The sequence below is a fragment of the Myripristis murdjan genome, chromosome 16 (genome assembly GCF_902150065.1).
Source record: "Myripristis murdjan chromosome 16, fMyrMur1.1, whole genome shotgun sequence".
NCBI classification, from domain to species: Eukaryota; Metazoa; Chordata; class Actinopteri; order Holocentriformes; family Holocentridae; genus Myripristis; species Myripristis murdjan.
Window position 1 is genome coordinate 34,081,567 of NC_043995.1, and position 20,000 is coordinate 34,101,566.

The 20,000-nt window shown below is 44.8% G+C and overlaps 1 protein-coding gene and 1 non-coding gene across 5 annotated transcripts in view; one reads left to right on the forward strand and one right to left on the reverse strand.

The window, feature by feature from the left end:
• Positions 1 to 20,000, forward strand: part of pik3r4 (phosphoinositide-3-kinase, regulatory subunit 4) — a 35,600-nt gene that overhangs the window by 14,903 nt on the left and 697 nt on the right. For all 4 annotated transcript variants that reach the window (XM_030072322.1, XM_030072323.1, XM_030072326.1 and 1 more), the window contains exons 11-20: positions 2,386 to 2,587; positions 9,039 to 9,130; positions 12,689 to 12,911; positions 14,079 to 14,244; positions 16,020 to 16,184; positions 17,172 to 17,383; positions 18,151 to 18,282; positions 18,566 to 18,666; positions 19,319 to 19,407; positions 19,765 to 19,885. In XM_030072322.1, coding sequence (XP_029928182.1) covers positions 2,386 to 2,587; positions 9,039 to 9,130; positions 12,689 to 12,911; positions 14,079 to 14,244; positions 16,020 to 16,184; positions 17,172 to 17,383; positions 18,151 to 18,282; positions 18,566 to 18,666; positions 19,319 to 19,407; positions 19,765 to 19,885 — 1,503 coding nt within the window. The remainder of the gene's footprint in view (positions 1 to 2,385; positions 2,588 to 9,038; positions 9,131 to 12,688; positions 12,912 to 14,078; positions 14,245 to 16,019; positions 16,185 to 17,171; positions 17,384 to 18,150; positions 18,283 to 18,565; positions 18,667 to 19,318; positions 19,408 to 19,764; positions 19,886 to 20,000) is intronic.
• Positions 5,158 to 5,373, reverse strand: LOC115374555 (small nucleolar RNA U3). Its single transcript, XR_003929628.1, has one exon. It is a non-coding gene; the product is annotated as a small nucleolar RNA U3 (small nucleolar RNA).

Consider the following 20,000-nt stretch of genomic DNA (forward strand, 5'->3'; position numbering starts at 1 on the left):
GTGTCATTGGTGGGTCGCCTCAAACGGGAGCAGTGATCGCTATAAACGTAAAGCTAAACATACTCACCGTTCGTTCCGACCACGAATACGACGGGTAGCCGGCAATAATTGTGTTTTTCGCCTCTGGACCGCAATGTAGGCTTGTAAACACACGAGCAGTATTTGCATCGCTACGGTGGGTCGGCCATGTTTGTTGTTGTGATTCTGAGCGAGCGTCGACACCCACCTGATCACGTTTTACGATGACGTCATGACGTGGCTCTGACTTGGCTCCGCTTGGCTGTTGGCCGGTGGAAAAGCAAACCGGTTCTTTGTTGGCACCAGTTAAGCACCGGCTCTAGCACCAGCTCCGAACTAGCACCAGGTGTTTTCTGGTGGAAAAGGGGCAACAGATATTCCCTCCAAACTCAGAGGGAGGTTGTGGTCACGGCCGAGGAAGAGGAAGAGGAAGAGGCACCAACCTTTCCTCACAGCCGGACTAAAAGCGGGCGTGGCCGTGTCGGTGCTACATCGCAGAAAGGCTGATAGCTTCCTCACATTTTCACGTCATCACCAAACTTTGAGCAGGCCTGTCCCGCTCTCTCTTCAGTGTTTAACTGTCTAATGCCGTCTTTAACGGTCTAAAAAAATAAGTGTTAGGCCGGCAGCAACGAGGTCTCTGATTCTCCTGTTTCAGATCAGTTCCTTTGATACATAAAACCAAAAAGGGGGAAAAAAAAACAAAAACAACACAGCTTAGAAAAAACTAAGAATTGGATGGACGTGGAACATGAGCAAAAATAGCATTTCTGTTATTTCCAAGATCCAGTCCTGCTCATTGTTTCTGGAACAACACAAAAACTAAAGCCGGCGCTGATTTAAAAAAAAAACAAAAAAAAACAGAGGACCTTTTAGACTCAACAGAAACGTAGAATAAACAGGTAAGGTAGGAGAGAGAGCCATGTAGACTCAGCTGTCAGATTATATTCATATCTGTCCTCAGTTCAGTTCAGGTGATTTGCACTTTTTAAACAACAGTTACAGAACATTTTGCTTATTTTCTTACATTTTCCGTCCCTTTAAGGTAAGTATTTTTTTTTTTTTTTTAGTCATTACATTTAGTTTTAATTTCATGCTAATATATATATATATTTTTCACACCTAATGTTAGTTTTAGCTTGTTAACCAGAACATCCCTGGTAATAACCTCACCTTCACGACGTCTGAACAGACATGGATGAAACATTCAGGCGTGATGAAGATAAAAGCTCTCGAACTTAAACTAGAGAAAAGAAATCCTTATAAAAACAGGAGAAAGTGCAGCTGAGCTGACAAGCAAACAGGAGCGAGTCTGCTGGAGCTTCTCAGTGTCAGGACCAGCGAGGGATTTATCACACAGACGGGAAATAATATTTGGTTAACGCCGATAAGACAAAATTTGCCAGAACGTTGACTTAGACAAACACTGGGGGGGTTTGAGGTGACGGGAAACTCCCACACACAGAGAGAACCCTGAAGGCCTCCTCAGAAAGAAACCACAGAGTTCCCAGAGGAACGTCACCGAGGAGAGTTCACGATCCGCCTCACGTTTCCTCAGCTGGGCCTCCAGGATCCTCTTTATTTCAGGTGATTCCCCTTCAGCTGTCAGCCTGACGAACTCACCGAGGAATTTACAGCCACAAGTTTACAGCAAAGAAAAAAAAAACCCAAAACACAGAGGGGACCCCGTTCAGACAGGTGTGCAGCAGGTGTGCAGTACAGTCACTTTACACTGGAAACCCCTGCAGCTGAGCCTCGCCTCAGATTATTGGCCCATGCGTACATATTGTGTTTGTGCTTTTCAAGGCCTTGAGGTTTTTTCAGGCAGTTCCCACATTCTTCACATTTCCCTGCGAATTTGATTTTGAATCCTTTTATTAAGTTTTTTGTTTTGTGTAAATAAAGAAACCCAACTAAACCAAGTCCAGGTAACAGACTGGGGCCTAAACAGTCTTGGAGCTGCATCAGTTGGCTTTGACTGGAAAGCTGAGACTCTTGTGGATTCAATGAGCCACATTTGATTCCTGTGTGATGATGTTGGCCCCCATAGCAGCCATTTCACTGCAGGCACAGACTTTTGTCACACTGGACGTCGCTGGAGAAAATGACCTCTAGTGACCTCTAGGAGAATCCCAGCCTCATCAGACTTTACACAAACAAACTAGAGGAGGATTCAAAAAACACAAATTGCAATAAATCGTAGTATCAAATAGGCTCCCAAGCATCGTGATGGCTTTGAATCAGGAGCTGAGCCCCACGGTGACGCTGCGGTTAGCTCAGTCGTGCTGCGTAAGACAGTGTTGACATTTGGGTGTGGGCGTGGTCCCGGTCTGTAACGCCCCCTGGTGTCTGTGCTGGCTGCTGCAGGGCATGACGGAGGCGGAGGAGGACAAGCTGCTGGCGCTCAAAGACTTCATGCTGAAGTCCAACAAGGCCAAGGCCAACATGGGCGAGCAGAGCCACCTGGGAGAGGCGGCGCAGACCGGCGTCATCGACCTCGCCACGCTCGGCATCACCGGCCGCCAGGTCGACCTCGTCAAGCCCAAAGCCGAGGTCGAGGACAAGAGAGGTGAGCTGCCCCGGGTTGATACGCACACGCACACACACACACACACACACACACATTTGAAAATCCTCATCTCATTAGCTGGGTTTCCCAGAAATTCGAAAAACGGCCGAGAATTCGCAAAAAAGTTTTTACGCTTGGAGGGGGTGGATTTCTCAGCGTATCGATAAAAGAAAATGCAACTTTTTGCAGTGGAAACAGGTTTTGCGAATAAACTGTACCCATAGGCGGTTCTAGGGGGTGGCAGGGGGTGGCAGCTGCCACCCTAGAAAAATGCCTTGCCACCCTAGTTGCCACCCCAATTTCAGACAATTTATGTATTTATTTTTTATTTGTGGCTGTTCGGAAACTCGCTGTTATACTCAAATGTCCGAGTGCAAGTAAATGCAGCAAAAAATGACACTCCCACTATTTAAGGGGTTGATAGATAGATAAATAAATAAATAAATAAATATTTCTAATGCCACCTTTTGGTTTTCTATTCAATGCTTTGCTCATGTACCACAATAATAGAATGTTTTTGAGTTAAAATATCCTCATTTGGAGGTTTTCCAAGCAAATACTGATATATGTGATCGTTTGGTATTAAATCAGCATATATATTTCTGCCACCCCTTAAAGTCTCCATGCCACCCTCTTGCCACCCCATGAATTTGTCTAGATCCGCCCCTGACTGGAGCGGATACCACGTCACACTTCTACGCTACAGTCTTATTAATATTATTATTATTATTATTATTATTATTAGTCTCTTATTCCTTATTTAGGATGGTTCGGTACGAAGTTAGCGCTGCCAAAATAGTAAGCAGACTTCTCCCAAGAGCCGACAAGTTCAGCAGGAATCTGTCCCTGATCAGCTGTTGAGTGTCAGCTGAGTGTGTGTTGTGGTTCAGTCGACACACAGACGCTGTTTTATGACATCATCTCACGGCGCACTCTCCTCTCAGTAATCGCAAAACAAAACTAATGGAAACAGGCATAAATTTGCATTTTCTTTTGCGCATTTTGAGAAAATTCGCTCAAAAATTTCGATATATTTGGATGGAAACCCAGCTACTCTCCCCTCATTAGGATTAAATGTGTCGGAGGTTAGGAGCTGAGTGGCCACAGCCTGAGGTTGTGAGGGAGCGTCTCCTGCAGGGGGCGCACTCCTCACGTGTGATCTGGGTTTTGTTTGGAGTTTGTTTTCGGATCTCGGCGACTCGGAGCCGTCGCTGTCAGACACGCCTGCAGACGCCATGTTTGTCCGAGGTGAGGAGAGCAGAGCTGCGTCTCTCAGGTGAAGCAACACGGAGTCCGAACTTCATACTGACGACTTATTTTGGTGAACTTCACCACAAACCACCTCTGTGATCAAACTAATTCACTGAACAGAGGACATTAACCATCAGCTCCTTCTTACATTTTGCATATTCTTTTAAAATTACATTTAAATTAATTCATTTATTGGTGTATTGTGCTCTTTATGTCCACATGGAGGTGAAATCTCCTCATTAGCTGCTAATCCACAGCACGGGATTTAAATCTCTCCATTTGCTTCCGCAGCAAAACAGCAAAATAAAATAAAGATTTTAGCACAACACCAGCAAAGAGGGTTATCACTACAGAAACAACAAGACCTGGTACCCAGTTTTTGTTTTTTTTTCCATGTAATTACATTTTTTTGTGAAAGTATTAGGTCGTTTCTTCCTGGCGTAAGGTTACAGTGTGGAGCTTTCCAGCAGGCGTTACCTGCCGGATCTACTTTCCAGTTCGAACAGGAAAATAACAAGAAGAAAGAGGCTTTTAATTCTCTCCAAAAAAAAAAAAAAAAAGGCTCTGCAACTTATTATTTTCTTTTTTAATTTTTGGGCCATCTGGTGTGTTGTTTCATGTGATGTAGCTCGAGGCGACGTGCATGCCTGCTCGTCCTCCTCACTTCGTTGGAAATGCAAACTCAGACTCAGATCTGTTCCGTGTTATAATCTGCTTTTGTTTTTATTTATTTCAGAGTCCCTGGCCTCAGCATCTGGTATATTGTTTTAATGTGATGTAGCTTGAAGTGACGTGCGTGTCTAACCCAGCCGCCTTACTCGGTTTGACAGGCCGGACTGCACTCACATGCTCTGAAAACACATGACGCACAGCGGGGCTGAACGATTTATCGCTTTCTGATCGAAATTGAGATTTCAGACGGTGCGAGCTTGAGGTTGCAAAAGCTGCGGTTTTTAGCAGCACTCCTGACTGACCCAGGATCTGTTGTATCCACTATTTCACACATACATGCTGCTCCCTACCATCCCGCTGTCAAGCCCTGTCAAGCTGACCAATCAGAAGCGGCCACTGTCCAGGCGAAGGCATTCACACTCACTGACTGTGTTTACAAGGTCTTTAGAGTCCCGGCTTTGAGCGTGTCCGGGATCTGATGTTTACATGGAACACAGAGAAACCCGGTTCCTCATATCCCTGTAAACATGATAAATACCAGGAAACCGTTCTCTGATCACTGCATCCTCTCTGCACAGGCGTGTGATAGATAGATAGATAGATATACTTTATTGATCCCAACCACGGAAATTCTGGAATTTTAAAAAACCACTATGATAATATTCCCCTCCTCAATGCTCCCCAAGGAAGCAAAAATCAGTCATCAGTGACAGTGAAGATATGAACAGACTCATTATTCACTGCCAGCTTCTCTCTCAGAAGGGAACATCACAACTCATCATCGTGGCTAGCGAGACCAAACACTTTAAAAACACATTTCTCTAGTCAGGAACTATAGAAGTGATCCCTGAAAGTATAGTGTTACGTCTTTAGTTTACAACAGATTGAGCAGGAAGTGTGATGTATTTATTATATTTAGAAGGAAGACAAACATGAGAGATCTGTGGCCTCTAGCGGGCTCAGCGTTAGGAAATACTCAAGTCGCATTACAGCTACAGCTCGTCCACTTCATCTTCAGCAATGGGAGGAGAGAACGACAATAAATATTGAATACGTCACCAACTTTGACAGGTATCCGGGTGTCACTGCCAGAAAACCTCAGAATGAGGAGGGCGTCCTCACCGTGGCGCCTGGGCACACGGTGGGCAGCCGTCAGGCCGGGATAAGGCGTGTACATGCTCCAGTGTCCCGGCTCCTATTGGAGCATTCCAGGTGGCAAAACCAGGTTTCTTGAAACTGGGATAAGGCCATAACCCGGTTTCTGAATTGGGATATGGTGGTTAGAGCACAAACACAAAAACGGGATACTTAAAAAACCCGATCAAAACCGGGATACTAAAGACCGTAAACACAGTCAGTAACAAGCTGGTGTCCCAAAATAACGTGTTTTCAAACGGCTTCAGCTGAACCAGAGGCGGGGTTAGGGGATTTAATCCCAAAAAAGCAGGATGTGGGTCATATGGGAGTGTTTCAGGTTTGAGACTGCAGACGTGCACACCAGCCTGCCAAAGACACGGTGTCTGTTCACACGGTCACCAGAGACGCATTCAAACCCCCCCCCCCCCGCACCTCCTTCAGCCGGGCTGCCGTCCCTCAGCTGTGCGCCGAGAGGGAGGAAAAAACACACAGCTGGAAAATGTGGAGTGTTATCACTTATTTAACATCTTTTTTTAATTGTTTGGTATTTTATTACATTTTTTCAGCTATACACAATAAAGGATTTTTTGCACAACTTTTTAAAAATGTAGTTCTTGAGCTGTAACAACTGCTGTTGGTCAAGGCAATAAATACATGGAAGCAATTCTTACCTTTTTATTATTTATCCTTGCATTAGAGTAAATAGCATTTTAATGTTTTGATGGTACGATGTAATTTTCTGTCATGTTTTAAATCTGTTACTGTGCATGGTGAATATTGCACTGAAGCTTGATTTGAAGAAATATCGCGAATAAAATCGAAATCGCAATATCTTTTCCTGAAATCGTTCAGCCCCGATGCCTAATGCAAACCGAGCCGCACTAAAGCCCGAGCTGAGCCTCTGGTTTAACGCCGACTCACAGCTTCCCTCACATCAGCTCGAGTTTGTAGAAATGTTTTATTTTCTGGTTTGTGTTTCTGATTTCATTAACTGGGACGTGACATTAAAATCCCACCCGACTAACAGTCAGAATAAGACAAACCTCTCTCTTTTCTCTCTTTTCTCTCTCTTTTCTCTCTCTCCATTCTTTCATACGTCCGTTGGTTCATTCATTCTTGATGTTTCTGTTTTCTCCTCCATCGTCCTCTTGCTCTCCTGTCTCCTCCCTCCTTCCTCCCTTCTCTTTCCTCATTTTCTTTTTGCTTCTCCTCTTCCACGTCTTCATCTCCTCCTTTCCTTCTTCTTCTCATCTTTCCTCCTCTTTCCTCTCCTGTTGCAGTACCAGTAGTAGTAGTAGTAGTAGTAGTAGTAGTAGTGGAAATAGTAGTTTTTTGGGGCATTGCAGTATAACAGATACAAAACACACTGCGTCTGTTTAGCAGCAGAAACTGCAGGACAAAGTAAATATTCGTGACGTGATCTGAGTAGAATATGGAGAGAGGATTTGGAAATGAATCACACAGATTGAATTTAAATTTTTCACGGCCGTGTTGAGCCGCTCGTTTAAAAAAACAAAACACATTCAAAGGCACTAATAATAATAGCAGCAGTAGCAGTATGTGTCGTACAGGTGGTAGTACTGCAGTAGTAGCACTATTAGTAGCTCTAGTAGTATTTGCAGTATTAGCTAGCAGCACTAGTAGTAGTACTACCAGTCATAGTTTTTCGGGCAATGCAGTATAACAATGACACAAGATACAGTCTCTTAAAAATGCTCAGGGAGTATACTGCAACAGGAAATGAGAAATATGAAGTTTTATATGTTATTAGAGCTGGTAGATCAGCACAGATACTTGGATTAACTGTGAAGGACAGAACTGAACCTTATTGAAAGGCCGGAGCCACTCTGAGTACTACTGCAACTAGCAGTATGAGCAGTAGTAGTAGCAGTAGTAGTAGTAGTTTCATTAGTAGTAGTAGAAATAGCAGTAGCAGTAGTTTTTGGAAAAGCAGTAGTACTCGCCCAGCAGTAGTAATATGTACTGTGATGTTGTTGGATTGAATCTTTGCCTCATAAATGTTTTATTTTACTGAACAGATTTTCACTTTCATGCCGTTTCCTCCCGTCGCCGCCGGCTGGAACGTTTTCCATAAATATTCAGCGTCGTGCCGTTTACAGGAGAAACGGAGCTCCATCTGATCCTCCGCTCTGCAGATTAAAACAGATCCTGCAGCTTCTGGGGCTTTTTATCTGAGATCAGCGAGGTTTAATACCTGAATACCCAGCATGCATCTGTGTTTGACTGCAGAGGACAGTGTGTGTTCTCTGTCCGGTCGGTTGGATAGCATCGCTGCTGCTGTGTGAGCAGATCTGCCTCAGTCTGATCGTCTCCACACACCTGCAGCCTCACTGTCACTGCACACACCTGCAGCCTCACCGTCACTGCACACACCTGCAGCCTCACTGTCACTGCACACACCTGCAGCCTCACTGTCACTGCAGAACACCTGCAGCCTCACTGTCACTGCAGAACACCTGCAGCCTCACTGTCACTGCACACACCTGCAGCCTCACTGTCACTGCACACACCTGCAGCCTCACTGTCACTGCAGAACACCTGCAGCCTCACTGTCACTGCACACACCTGCAGCCTCACTGTCACTGCAGAACACCTGCAGCCTCACTGTCACTGCAGAACACCTGCAGCCTCACTGTCACTGCACACACCTGCAGCCTCACCGTCACTGCAGAACACCTGCAGCCTCACCGTCACTGCAGAACACCTGCAGCCTCACTGTCACTGCACACACCTGCAGCCTCACCGTCACTGCAGAACACCTGCAGCCTCACCGTCACTGCAGAACACCTGCAGCCTCACTGTCACTGCAGAACACCTGCAGCCTCACTGTCACTACACACACCTGCAGCCTCACTGTCACTGCACACACCTGCAGCCTCACTGTCACTGCAGAACACCTGCAGCTCAAAGTCAGCCGGAAGCCTGTTGGCTCCTGGAGTCTCTTTGTTGAAACGTTTGTGCACATTTGGCCGTGGCTTGAGACAAATTTAGCAACAGTTTGAAATGAGGCAGGTCACTTTTGTTATGTCTTCCTGAAACAAGCTGATTTCTTTCTTTTTTCTTTTTTTTTTCAAGCAATGTTATCCTGAAAAATCAGATCTGTTTTAAATTGCTTTAAGCAAAAAAGATGTCTGGATTGAGCACATTTCATTATCTGAGTGCTGGTAAACATTTTTTTGTAGCATAATAATGAACAGTTGTGGAAATGTCAGCATCTGGTCGGCATGTTGTGGTGCCTCACTGCACACTCATGCCTTCCCTCAGAAACATCCTTAACATTTTGTGTGTGTGGTTAACTGCGGCGTGGGAGCGGGCCAACATGCTTTTCTCTTCTTTCATGTATCTGTTTTGTTTTACCGTGTGTCCGCAGCGAGGAAGCACACCAAGCAGGACTCCACCATGAACGAGGAGTGGAAGAGCATGTTCGGGTCACAGGAGCCGCCCTCGCCGCAGCCGGCCACGGTAACCAAGCAAACCTCCGTCTCACCACCAGGGGGCGCTCTGCTCCTCTGAGTGCAGCTGACTGCTGGTCTGTCTTCATTATGTTGGCGTTGTACCAACCAGAGCACCGAAAGAAAAGTAGAGCCTTCATATCCCTGCTCCCAAAACAAATCTTACACATCAGGGTAAATACAGCATGATGAGTTTATTTATGAAAAATCATTGTAGATAAATAATAAGCGCAGGCATCAGAATTTCACAAAACAGCATCAGCAGAAATCATATGAATCATCTCCCTAAAGCTTTTATTTTCCAAGTGGACATCTCCAGCAAACAGCGTTCAGCACAAGAAAAGGAAACACGAGTCTCTTACCTCCCGAGCTGCAGCCAAAACACAGAAAAAAATCAAGTGAAAAGATAATTCTCCCCTGCAGCTTCCAAACAAAAGCCTGGGACAGGACGGGGCGGCTCATGATCAATAACAGATATTTCTACCGGGCTGGGGCAGTAAAATCAGACGGTCCTGCTCTGGACCTGCAGGTGAGCTGGCACCTGCCGTCTCCGCCGCGTCACCCGGCCCAAACAGGCAAGCCCTGTGATTATTACCACATAAACAGGCTAATTTTCACTATAAGATTTATGATCTGTTCAGCTTGAGTCGAGCTCAGACTGGACATAATTGACATGTCTGTTTGTAACATGGCACGATCAAACCAGAGACATAAACTCCTTGGGAAGCATCTTAATAATCCCACATTAAGCAAGATATACCGTATTTCACCAATTAATCGCCGGGCCATAAATAGCCGCCTGGTCCTTTTAAACGCCCGGGGTCCAAGTTGATTTTGCGTATTAAACACCCGGGCGATTAATTGGGGAAATACGGTAATTCACAGTTGAAACTTCAAAACGGACGTCTTTGTTAATTTAAACTGCAGAGAAACAAAAAAACAAAACTATCCCAGTGGTTTGATGAATCTCCGGTGTGTCATCCTGTATCTCCAGCGGCTTCCAGTAAACCAGGTCTGTCACCAGGAAGTCAGCAGTCGATACCAACACCGGTTCTCCGTACCCATTTCAATAGCACAGTAAAAAAAATAAGAAGAAGAAATGCCACTCACTTCAACATCCACTCCTTTATTAAAATCTGTTGAACATTCAGGTATTTAAGCCTTTAAAACAAACGGTAAATCTTAAATAACAACTTTTCAGAGTTTCCCCTGCAGCGTCCAGCAGAGAAATGCACTCATTCATAAAACATGAAAGAGTCGGCTGAGCCAAACGCACACAAAGCCAGACAGACAACACACAGCACACAACATGATTATCAGCCTTTAGCCAAGCATGGAATAATATTACAGGGATCAAACTTTAGCATAAGGAGGAACTGGTTAATGTTGGAAGGCTTCTGGCAGGATTTCATTAAACTGTAGTAGCGTGGCCACCAAGGCCAGTGTGAGTGAAACAGGATGTTTATGTCACGGTAAACTGTGTTTTCTCAGGTTCCTGCTCCTGAAACAGAGCAGCTCCAACACAATGAGGCATCAGGCATCAGTCCAGTGGAAAACCAGGGCTAATGTACCATACCACACTGTACTGTACCACAGCCCCAGTGGGACCAGTATGGTTAACAGAACACGATTTTTCCAGTCAGCTCCCCTCAGAGAGAGAGAGAGAGAGAGAGAGAAACTATTTTATCTTAATGAAGTTTGCCGTTAGAATTGCTAGCAGCTGGCTGTGCTGGCTGCACGCCTGCCTCTGATCTGAGCTGTAAAACTGTTTACAGCCCAAACACGAGAAGCCGCATGCTTCACAGTGCAAAGACGGACAAAACAGCAGCTGTCTGCCAGGGCAATGACCACTAAAGCTGCTGACCACTAGGGGGCGCTGAGAGACCCTGTTAGAGTCCGTCCTGCTGCTGGGTTCGAGGTGAAAAGGTCAAGGTGAACAATGTTTGTTTGTTTTTTATGGAAATGAGAGCTACATTTGACTTTCTCAAAGCTTCCTGCTGAATTATTGAGATTATTTTGAATTTAGAAAATGTGAAGCTGCAGACTTCCAGCTACAAGGTGCTGCTGCTTTGAACTTTTTCATTGAAGTTATTGGGAAGCAGTTTATCACGAAGTTGCTGCAGCACGGCAGCTTTGATACCACAGTGCTGTGTCACATCACAGTCGTGTATGCTGGCTGGTGGTAAGGTTGTCCATTTTTCAAAATAATAGCCAGCGCACAGAAAGGAAAAAGAGAACAAGGGGGTCGATACGATCTTCTGAGGGGAATAACTTCTTTCAGCTCACAGGAAATACTTTATTTTCTCAGTTACAAAACAGTTTTATCTGATCTGAGTAGTTTTATCTGATGTAAGTCCTGCTCCTTCACTGCAGTCAAACAAAAATTCATTTGAGTTCCAGCTGTTGTCTAAATAGTTTAATGCAGCACGAATGTGGACAGGACAAAGCAGAAAGTGCCTGTGTTCACTTCTGGCTCGATCACAGATATCAAGTAGATATAAGACAGATGGAGATGAAACAAAGGAAGCCATAAAAACAATAAAACATATTACAAGAACAGAATAGAAGAATAAAACAAAGGAAGCATGACAGGTAGTTTAAAGCAATGTTGAATAAATACATTTTCAGTTGTGCACAGAGGCTGCATCTCCTACAGCCTTGAGTTGGGAATTCCATAATTTTGGCACACAGGTAAAAATGTAAAATTAGCGTGGCATTTTGTATTTTAAAAACCAGCAGCAGAGGATCTCAGAGAACACGAAGGATTTTAAAATGACAAAGAGTCAGTGATGTTGGCCGGTCTCAAACCATGAAGAGACTGTAAACAAGTGTAAAAACTTCCTAATGGACACTGAGGGTTGATGCAGGTTAGCAAAAACTGGGGTGGTCTGTTTTTTTTTTCAGGTCTAGAGTCACTTCAGGACAAGTTCAAAGGTCCAGAAACCACCAAGTTTCACTTTCACCAAGTGAAGCTGGAGTTCGTTTACAGCCGTTAATTGATGTTTACAGTGTGAAAGGGCTTCAGGGCCCACAGGGCGGAGAAAGTAAAACTGCTAGAGCCTCGCTGGCTTTGATCCAGTCTGGTCTCCTCATCTCCCCCCAGTAAAACCAGCTGCAGGTGAATCACTGGCTTGTTAACGTGAGGTGTTTGTTCTCAGCTGTCATCACAAAATATTTCCTTGGCCTACAGATACATGTCCTCATTCACCGCCACACTGAAGGTGCTTATCTCATCCTCTTTATATACATGAATACACACTGACATCAGAGCAGAGCATGCAGCTGGAGAGAGTACAGTAGAGGCACCTGCCTCGAGCACCAGCCAAAACACAAGAACCACCAACAAGCCTCCTCAAGCTAAAGGCCCTCACTGGAGGAATAAGACAGGAACCCCATGGCCCGTGATGGCAGCTCGCTGAGCTCTCAGCTCTGTGGCAGAGAAACGAGCTTCTGCCGGTTCAACAGGGTGGGAAATTATTTAGGGGCTGATGTGATGTTTGGTTTTCTGTCAGTCAGCTGAGTGACAGATTTGTTTTTTGTTTGTTTGTTTTTGTTTTTTTTTTTTTAGGCGACTGATGGGCCGGCGAGTCAGAGCAGGAAGAGCACGGTGGCCCCGGCGGTGCCCGTCGTGCAGTCGGTGGCCAGCGGCCCCGCCTACCAGCGCCGCATCAACACCTGCAAGGCGGAGCTGCAGCAGCTGGTGCAGCAGAAGAGGGAGCAGTGCAGCGCCGAGCGCATGGCCAAACAGATGATGGAGAGCGCCGAGTGGGAGAGCCGGCCTCCGCCGCCTGGTAACACACACGTTAAGCTCCGCCCCCTCTGAAATACAGAACTAAGACTTGTGCCCCTTTTCCACTAGTACCTACTCAGCTCGACTCGGCTCGACTCTACTCGGTTTAAGAGCTTTTCCATCAGGTGGTAGTACCTGCTAGCAGGTCCCATTTTAGCACCTACTCAGCCGGGGTTCCAAGCGAGCTGAGTTGAGCTGAGTCGAGCTGAGTCGAGCCAAAAATGTGACGTAAACGCCGTGCAGGCAACTGATTGGACAGGGAGTGACGAGAGCGACTCTCGCAGGAAAACAAAACCCAACATTAAAAAAAAAAAAAAAAAAACGGCAACAGCGGCCGTGCGCATTGATCGTCTGTAGTTTTCAAAGTCGGAAAATGGCAAGCAAACCGCTACCGCGGTCAAATAAAGACGTGGAGACTTTTCTGAGCTTGGTGGCGGCCCAAAGAATCCAGAGGGAGCTGGATGGTGCGCCGCCTTGCTATGACGACTCCACCCACGGCGAGGTGCTACTCAATTGTAATGGAAAACCACCTAAACCGCGTCAAGGCGAGTAGAGTCGAGCCGAGTCGAGCCGAGTCGATACTAATGGAAAAGGGGCATTGGAGAGTTTGGTTTGGTTTTTCACAACTGAAACCAGCAGCAGGTGGTCTCCTGCCTCCTCCTGTAAATATTCCTCAAATATACTCTAAAGAAAGCCTGCTGTAGTTGCCATGTGCTGTGTGTCAGCTCGCTAATGAAACATATTCCATAAAATGTCATGTTAAGGTGTGTATCACCTTGAATTGGAGTACAAGGGACTTTCCTGTTCAGCATGGCAGGACAGTTGGCGTGGCCATGTTTACATGCATCATTGCCGTTGCAAAGAACTGTGGCCACTGCACTGGGCGACTTTCTGTATTCCAGTTGGTGGGAACAATTAGCATTTATTATTTATTACTTATTATTTATTATTACTACTTTCAGCAAGCAGCAAACAGTTCAGTCACTTCTCTTCCCCATTCAAGTTCAGCATCAGATCTCTGCATGTAGCCCTGCTGAACGCCGTTTAACCAGCGACAAAAACACAGAGGTCACCCGAGGGCCACCCTGTTATCACACAAGATATAAAGTAGGTGTTGTCTGTGTAGAACGTTGAAATCTGTAAGGCTTACCGAGCTGTGCACATGCAGGATGGCACCCGAAGGGGCTGCTGGTCGCCCACCTCCACGAGCACAAAGCCGCCGTCAACCGCATCCGAGTGTCTGACGAACACTCCATCTTCGCCACGGCCTCCAATGACGGCACCGTCAAGGTCTGGGACAGCCAGAAGATGGAGGGCAAAACCACAACCACCAGGTGAGAAACAGATACCAGCACCCTCACCAGAACCACCAGCACCCTCACCATGACCACCAGCACCCTCACCATGACCACCAGCACCCTCACCAGAACCACCAGCACCCACACTAGAACCACCAACACCCTCACCTGAACCACCAACACCCACACTAGAACCACCAGCACCCTCACCATGACCACCAGCACCCTCACCATGACCACCAACATGGTTACTGTGACCACCAGCACCCTCACCAGAACCACCAGCACCCTCACCATGACCACCAGCACCCTCACCATGACCACCAACACCCTCACCTGAACCACCAACACCCTCACCATGACCACCAACATGGTTACTGTGACCACCAGCACGACCATTATAACCACCAACACCGTTATGAACACCAGCATCACCTCTGTACAGAAAAAGTCCAATAAATATAGAAATATCAGACAAACAAAACAAAAACCATCCATCAAATCAAACATCTATTCTGGCAGTTTCCAGCATATTAGTAATGAGATTATAGTGCATAATACATAACAGTAATGAGATTATAGTACATAATACATAACAGTAATGAGATTATAGTACATACTGCATAACAGTAATGAGATTATATTGCATAATACGCAACAGTAATGAGATTATAGTGCATAATACATAACAGTAATGAGAGTATAGTACATAATAGTAAAGAGATTATAGTACATAATACATAACAGTAATGAGATTATTGTACATAATAGTAAAGAGATTATAGTGCATAATACATAACAGTAATGAGATTATAGTACATAATACATAACAGTAATGAGATTATAGTACATAGTACATAACAGTAATGAGATTATAGTACATAATAGTAAAGAGATTATAGTGCATAATACATAACATTAATGAGATTATAGTACATAATACATAACAGTAAAGAGATTATAGTGCATAATACATAACAGTAAAGAGATTATAGTACATAATAGTAAAGAGATTATAGTACATAATACATAACAGTAATGAGATTATAGTACATAATAGTAAAGAGATTATAGTGCATAATACATAACAGTAATGAGATTATAGTACATAATACATAACAGTAATGAGATTATAGTACATAACAGTAAAGAGATTATAGTGCATAATACATAACATTAATGAGATTATAGTACATAATACATAACAGTAATGAGATTATAGTACATAATAGTAAAGAGATTATAGTGCATAATACATAACAGTAAAGAGATTATAGTGCATAATACATAACAGTAAAGAGATTATAGTCCATAATACATAACAGTAATGAGATTATACTGCATAATACATAACAGTAATGAGATTATAGTACATAATACATAACAGTAATGAGATTATAGTCCATAATACATAACAGTAATGAGATTATAGTCCATAATACATAACAGTAATGAGATTATAGTCCATAATACATAACAGTAATGAGATTATAGTCCATAATACATAACAGTAATGAGATTATAGTCCATAATACATAATAGTAAAGAGATTATAGTACATAATGCATAACAGTAAAGGGACTTGCATGTGTGTGTCTGTACATGTGTGTTTGAACCCTGTGCTCAGGTTTCCACTGCGATCAGGGAAAATACTTTAACAGTTTTTGTTATTAATTCAGTTGGACGTCGTCCACTTGTTGTCCATGTTCCAGCACGTCTTTCTGCATTTTTTCATTTATGGGCTAATAAACGGCCTCGCTGGCATGAAAACGGTGTTGTGATTTGTTGTTTGTTTAACTGGCACTCTCCAGGTCGGTGCTGACGTATTCTCGTATCGGCGGCCACGTGAAGACGCTGACCTTCTGTCAGGGCTCACATTACCTGGCGGTGGCCTCAGACAACGGATCCATCCAGCTGCTGGCGGTCGAAGCGAACAAGCCGCCCAAATCTCCCAAAGTTCAGCCTTTCCAGACCAGGTAACGTCTCCAAACCCTGTCCTCACCTCAGAGGAGCCGCTCACCTGCTGGAGGACCAGCTGGAGTGAAGACCAAGAATCAGAACCTGTCACTGTCAGGCGCTTTAGGCGAAAACTAAAACTAAAGCCATGATGTTTTTACCTGTCAGTCTTGTTTTTCTGTCTCTGTCAGCAGGACGGCAAAAAAAATGATAGATTTTCACCAAATTTGGAGGAGAGACAGGCTTTGGTCCAACAAACAGTCAGTTCATTTTTGGCGATGGTCATCCCGTGATTATCATTTCTTCATCCATAACTATGAAGCCAACAGAGACACACTCGACTCTGTATGCTGAAGATTACATTTTCAAAACGTAAACCTAAAATCAAAATGACACCAACGATGCATTTTGTCAGTCATTTAAAACTGCTGTAGGTTTTCAAGTTCTTTCTAATTTGACCTTTATTTGATTAAGCAGTCCAGTTCACAGAGAACTCTGACTGGTTTGGTCCCCACTGGTTCCCTTTTCATGACTTTGTTTATTGGTTCTATCATTTTTAGGTTTTACTTATCTGGGTATGAACTGAATGAGACTGAGAGGTTTTTGTATTTTTATCATTTTCCTGCAAAAACCGGCAAGTCCAGTCTAATGCTGTCAGTGGTTCATAACAGAGCTTTAAAAGGTTGATGTGACTGTAAACTGGAAGTGAAAATGTTTCTGAGCTCTGTTTATTCTCCCAGAGCTGCTCATGAGTGTTTAGAAGGGTTCCCTGCTGTGCACCAGACTTTATGACTTCTACGTTTGTAGCAGGAATCCTCGTGTTCAGTCAGTCGAGTCGCTGCAGTGAAGACGTGCCGGAGGCTTAACATTTTCTAGCTGAGCAATAAAGTTGTGAGCTTTGGGCGTCTGAGTCTGCTCGTCTGTCAGGCTGCTGGACAAACTGTTATTGAAGCTCAGCTCAGCGTGTGTGTGTGTGTGTGTGTGTGTGTTTGTGTGTGTGTCCTCAGGTCTCTGGACCTGCAGGAGGACGGCTGCGTGGTCGACGTTCACCACTTCAACTCGGGCGCCCAGTCGGTGCTGGCCTACGCCACCGTGAACGGCTGCCTGGTGGGCTGGGACCTTCGCTCCAACTCCAACGCCTGGACGCTGCGGCACGACCTGCGGCTCGGCCTCATCACCTCCTTCACCGTGGACATGCACCAGTGCTGGCTCTGCCTGGGTACGGCACAGAGTGTGTGTGTGTGTGTGTGTGTGTGTGTGTGTGTGTGTGTGTGTGAGAGAGAGTGTTGAGTCACATCACCAGTTGGTGTTTAATATTTTACTCCAGTTATTAGATCAGTTTAGGTAAAACACTGTTTAGTTACCTCCATTTGGTCGTTCCAGCAGAAAAAAAAAAGGACATAGAAAACTAAGAAACGTGTGTGTGCACATGCACATGCACGTGCACACACACGTGCACGTGCAGGGTCGCTGGTCCCGGAGCATTGTGGAGTTTTTGGGAAGTGTAACCCAGTCAGTCAGGAACCTGCAGAGCAGATGTTCCAGCTGGTTTGTGGCTCCAGGTTGGACTTAAAGACGATGAAGTGGGACAGGGAGCTGATCTCAGGGCTGCCAAACACACACACACACACACACACACACACACACGTCTCTTTAAATCTGTGTATGCGTATAAATATGGATTGTAAGTGTGGTTTTATCTCTTGCTGCTGAGTGAAAGCTGGATTTCCCTTCATTGTGTTTTTAGTTATTACAACATAATCTAATAAGTGAGTTTGCCCAAAACGTTTTTAAGGCTTTACATATACATATATACATATACATGTGTTTGGTCAATTTCACTTGAATGGAATTTAAAGATTTTTGTTACATCATGAAGCAAAAAAATCAATTATGAATCAAGACCAAGCCTCACTGGAACATCCCATAATGTTGTCCCTGTCAGCTCCTGTACTTCAGTCTGACGGCGCTCTGCTTCCTCCTCAGGTACGAGTAACGGCACCATGGCCTGCTGGGATATGCGGTTCCAGCTTCCCATCTCAAACCACTCCCACCCGGCCCGAGCACGAATCAGACGGCTGCTCATGCACCCGCTCTACCAATCATCTGTCATCGCCGGTGAGACGCCTCCTCCTCTCACCGTCTTTATCTTTATTTACTCCAGCTTCTTTTTTCCTATTTTTATTTCATTATCAGAAGCCTGGTGATTGCATAATCATTAAATGAATGTTTATGTAATGTTTTGATTTTTGTGTCGGACCTCAGGAAGACTAGTGGGGATCCTAATAAACAATAAACAGTAAACAATAAACAGTAAACAGTAAACGCCCACTGGCTCTCTGCACAAGCATGTTTTCATTTCACAATGTGTGTGTGTGTGTGTGTGTGTGTGTGTGTGCAGCGGTCCAGGGGAATAATGAGGTGTCTATGTGGGACATGGAGACTGGAGACCGCAAGTTCACCCTGTGGGCGAGCTCTGCCCCCCCGCTGTCCGAGATGCAGGTACGTGTGTGTGTGTGTGTGTGTGTGTGTGTGTGTGTGTGTGTGTGTGTGTGTGTGTGTGTGTGTGTGTGTGTGTGTGCTGCACGTTTCCTTACATCCTGCAGAACCTGGAAAGTTCCAGACTGGTTTTCCAGGTTTGAGTAAAACACCTTCCAGGGGAGCAGAGCAGCTTCATGCCTGGATCACAGCTCGTCGCTTGTTTTCACGTTTCAAAGCAAACAGGGCGCTGCGTGCTGTCGCCTCTGAACAACAAGCTTCACTGTCAGACATACAGATCAGATTAACAAACAGCAGCTGTGATTTCCTGGCGGTCCTAGTTTCTGAGTGCTGTCACAGTTTGGATCAGTGTTTGGATTCACAGCGTGGAAGGAGGGCGATGAATAACTTCACAAGAAGTGACCCAAAAAATGAGCAAAAAACAACGAGGAAATGACCTTAAATTTACTCTAAATATATAATTATAATATTACAAATCTGTTTTTCTGTACATTTTTCCCTTGTTTTTCTGAGTTTTTATGAGAATTTTCTTACAGTCTCTGTCTCTCTGTCTCTTCATTGAGCCAATTTGCTGAACGTGAAATCTGACATCCAACGGTGTGTGTGTGTGTGTGTGTGTGTGTGTGTGTGTGTGTGTGTGTGTGTGTGTGTGCAGCCGTCCCCCCACAGTGTTCATGGGATCTACTGCAGTCCAGCTGATGGGAACCCCCTGCTGCTGACGGCCGGCTCCGACATGAGGATCAGGTCTCTGCTCGCATGTCTGATTGGATTTGGTTTTTCTTCGTCACAAAAAAACAAACTCGTTTAGAGAGATAGATAGATAGATAGATAGAGAGATAGATTTACTTTATTGATCCCAAACTGGGAAATTCCCATTGGCCTGAGTGCACACACGCTCTCATTAAATGTTATTTTAAAGGACAGTCACAGTTTGCCAAAGTGCCCGAGGGGCCTGAGCGTTTCTCCGCAGCAGGATGAGCGACTGCACATGAATTTTAAGTTTTTTAAAAAGATTTGGCCAAAAGGTGAAGGATCAGTGACTTCAGGATGTTAATGTGTGTGTGTGTGTGTGTGTGTGTGTGTGTGTGTGTGTGTGTCCAGGTTCTGGGACTTGGCGTACCCGGAGCGCTCGTACATCGTGGCGGGCGGAGCCAACGACTCGCTGCACTGCCCGTCCGTCCTGTACAGCCGCAAGATCATCGAGGGCACCGAAGTCGTGCAGGTCTCAGACATTATGACATCATAATGACATCATAACGACTCAAAACTAAAACTGAAACAAGTCAAAACTCAAATAAAATAAAGAATAAAAACAAAAACAGTTTAGTTTTAATTAA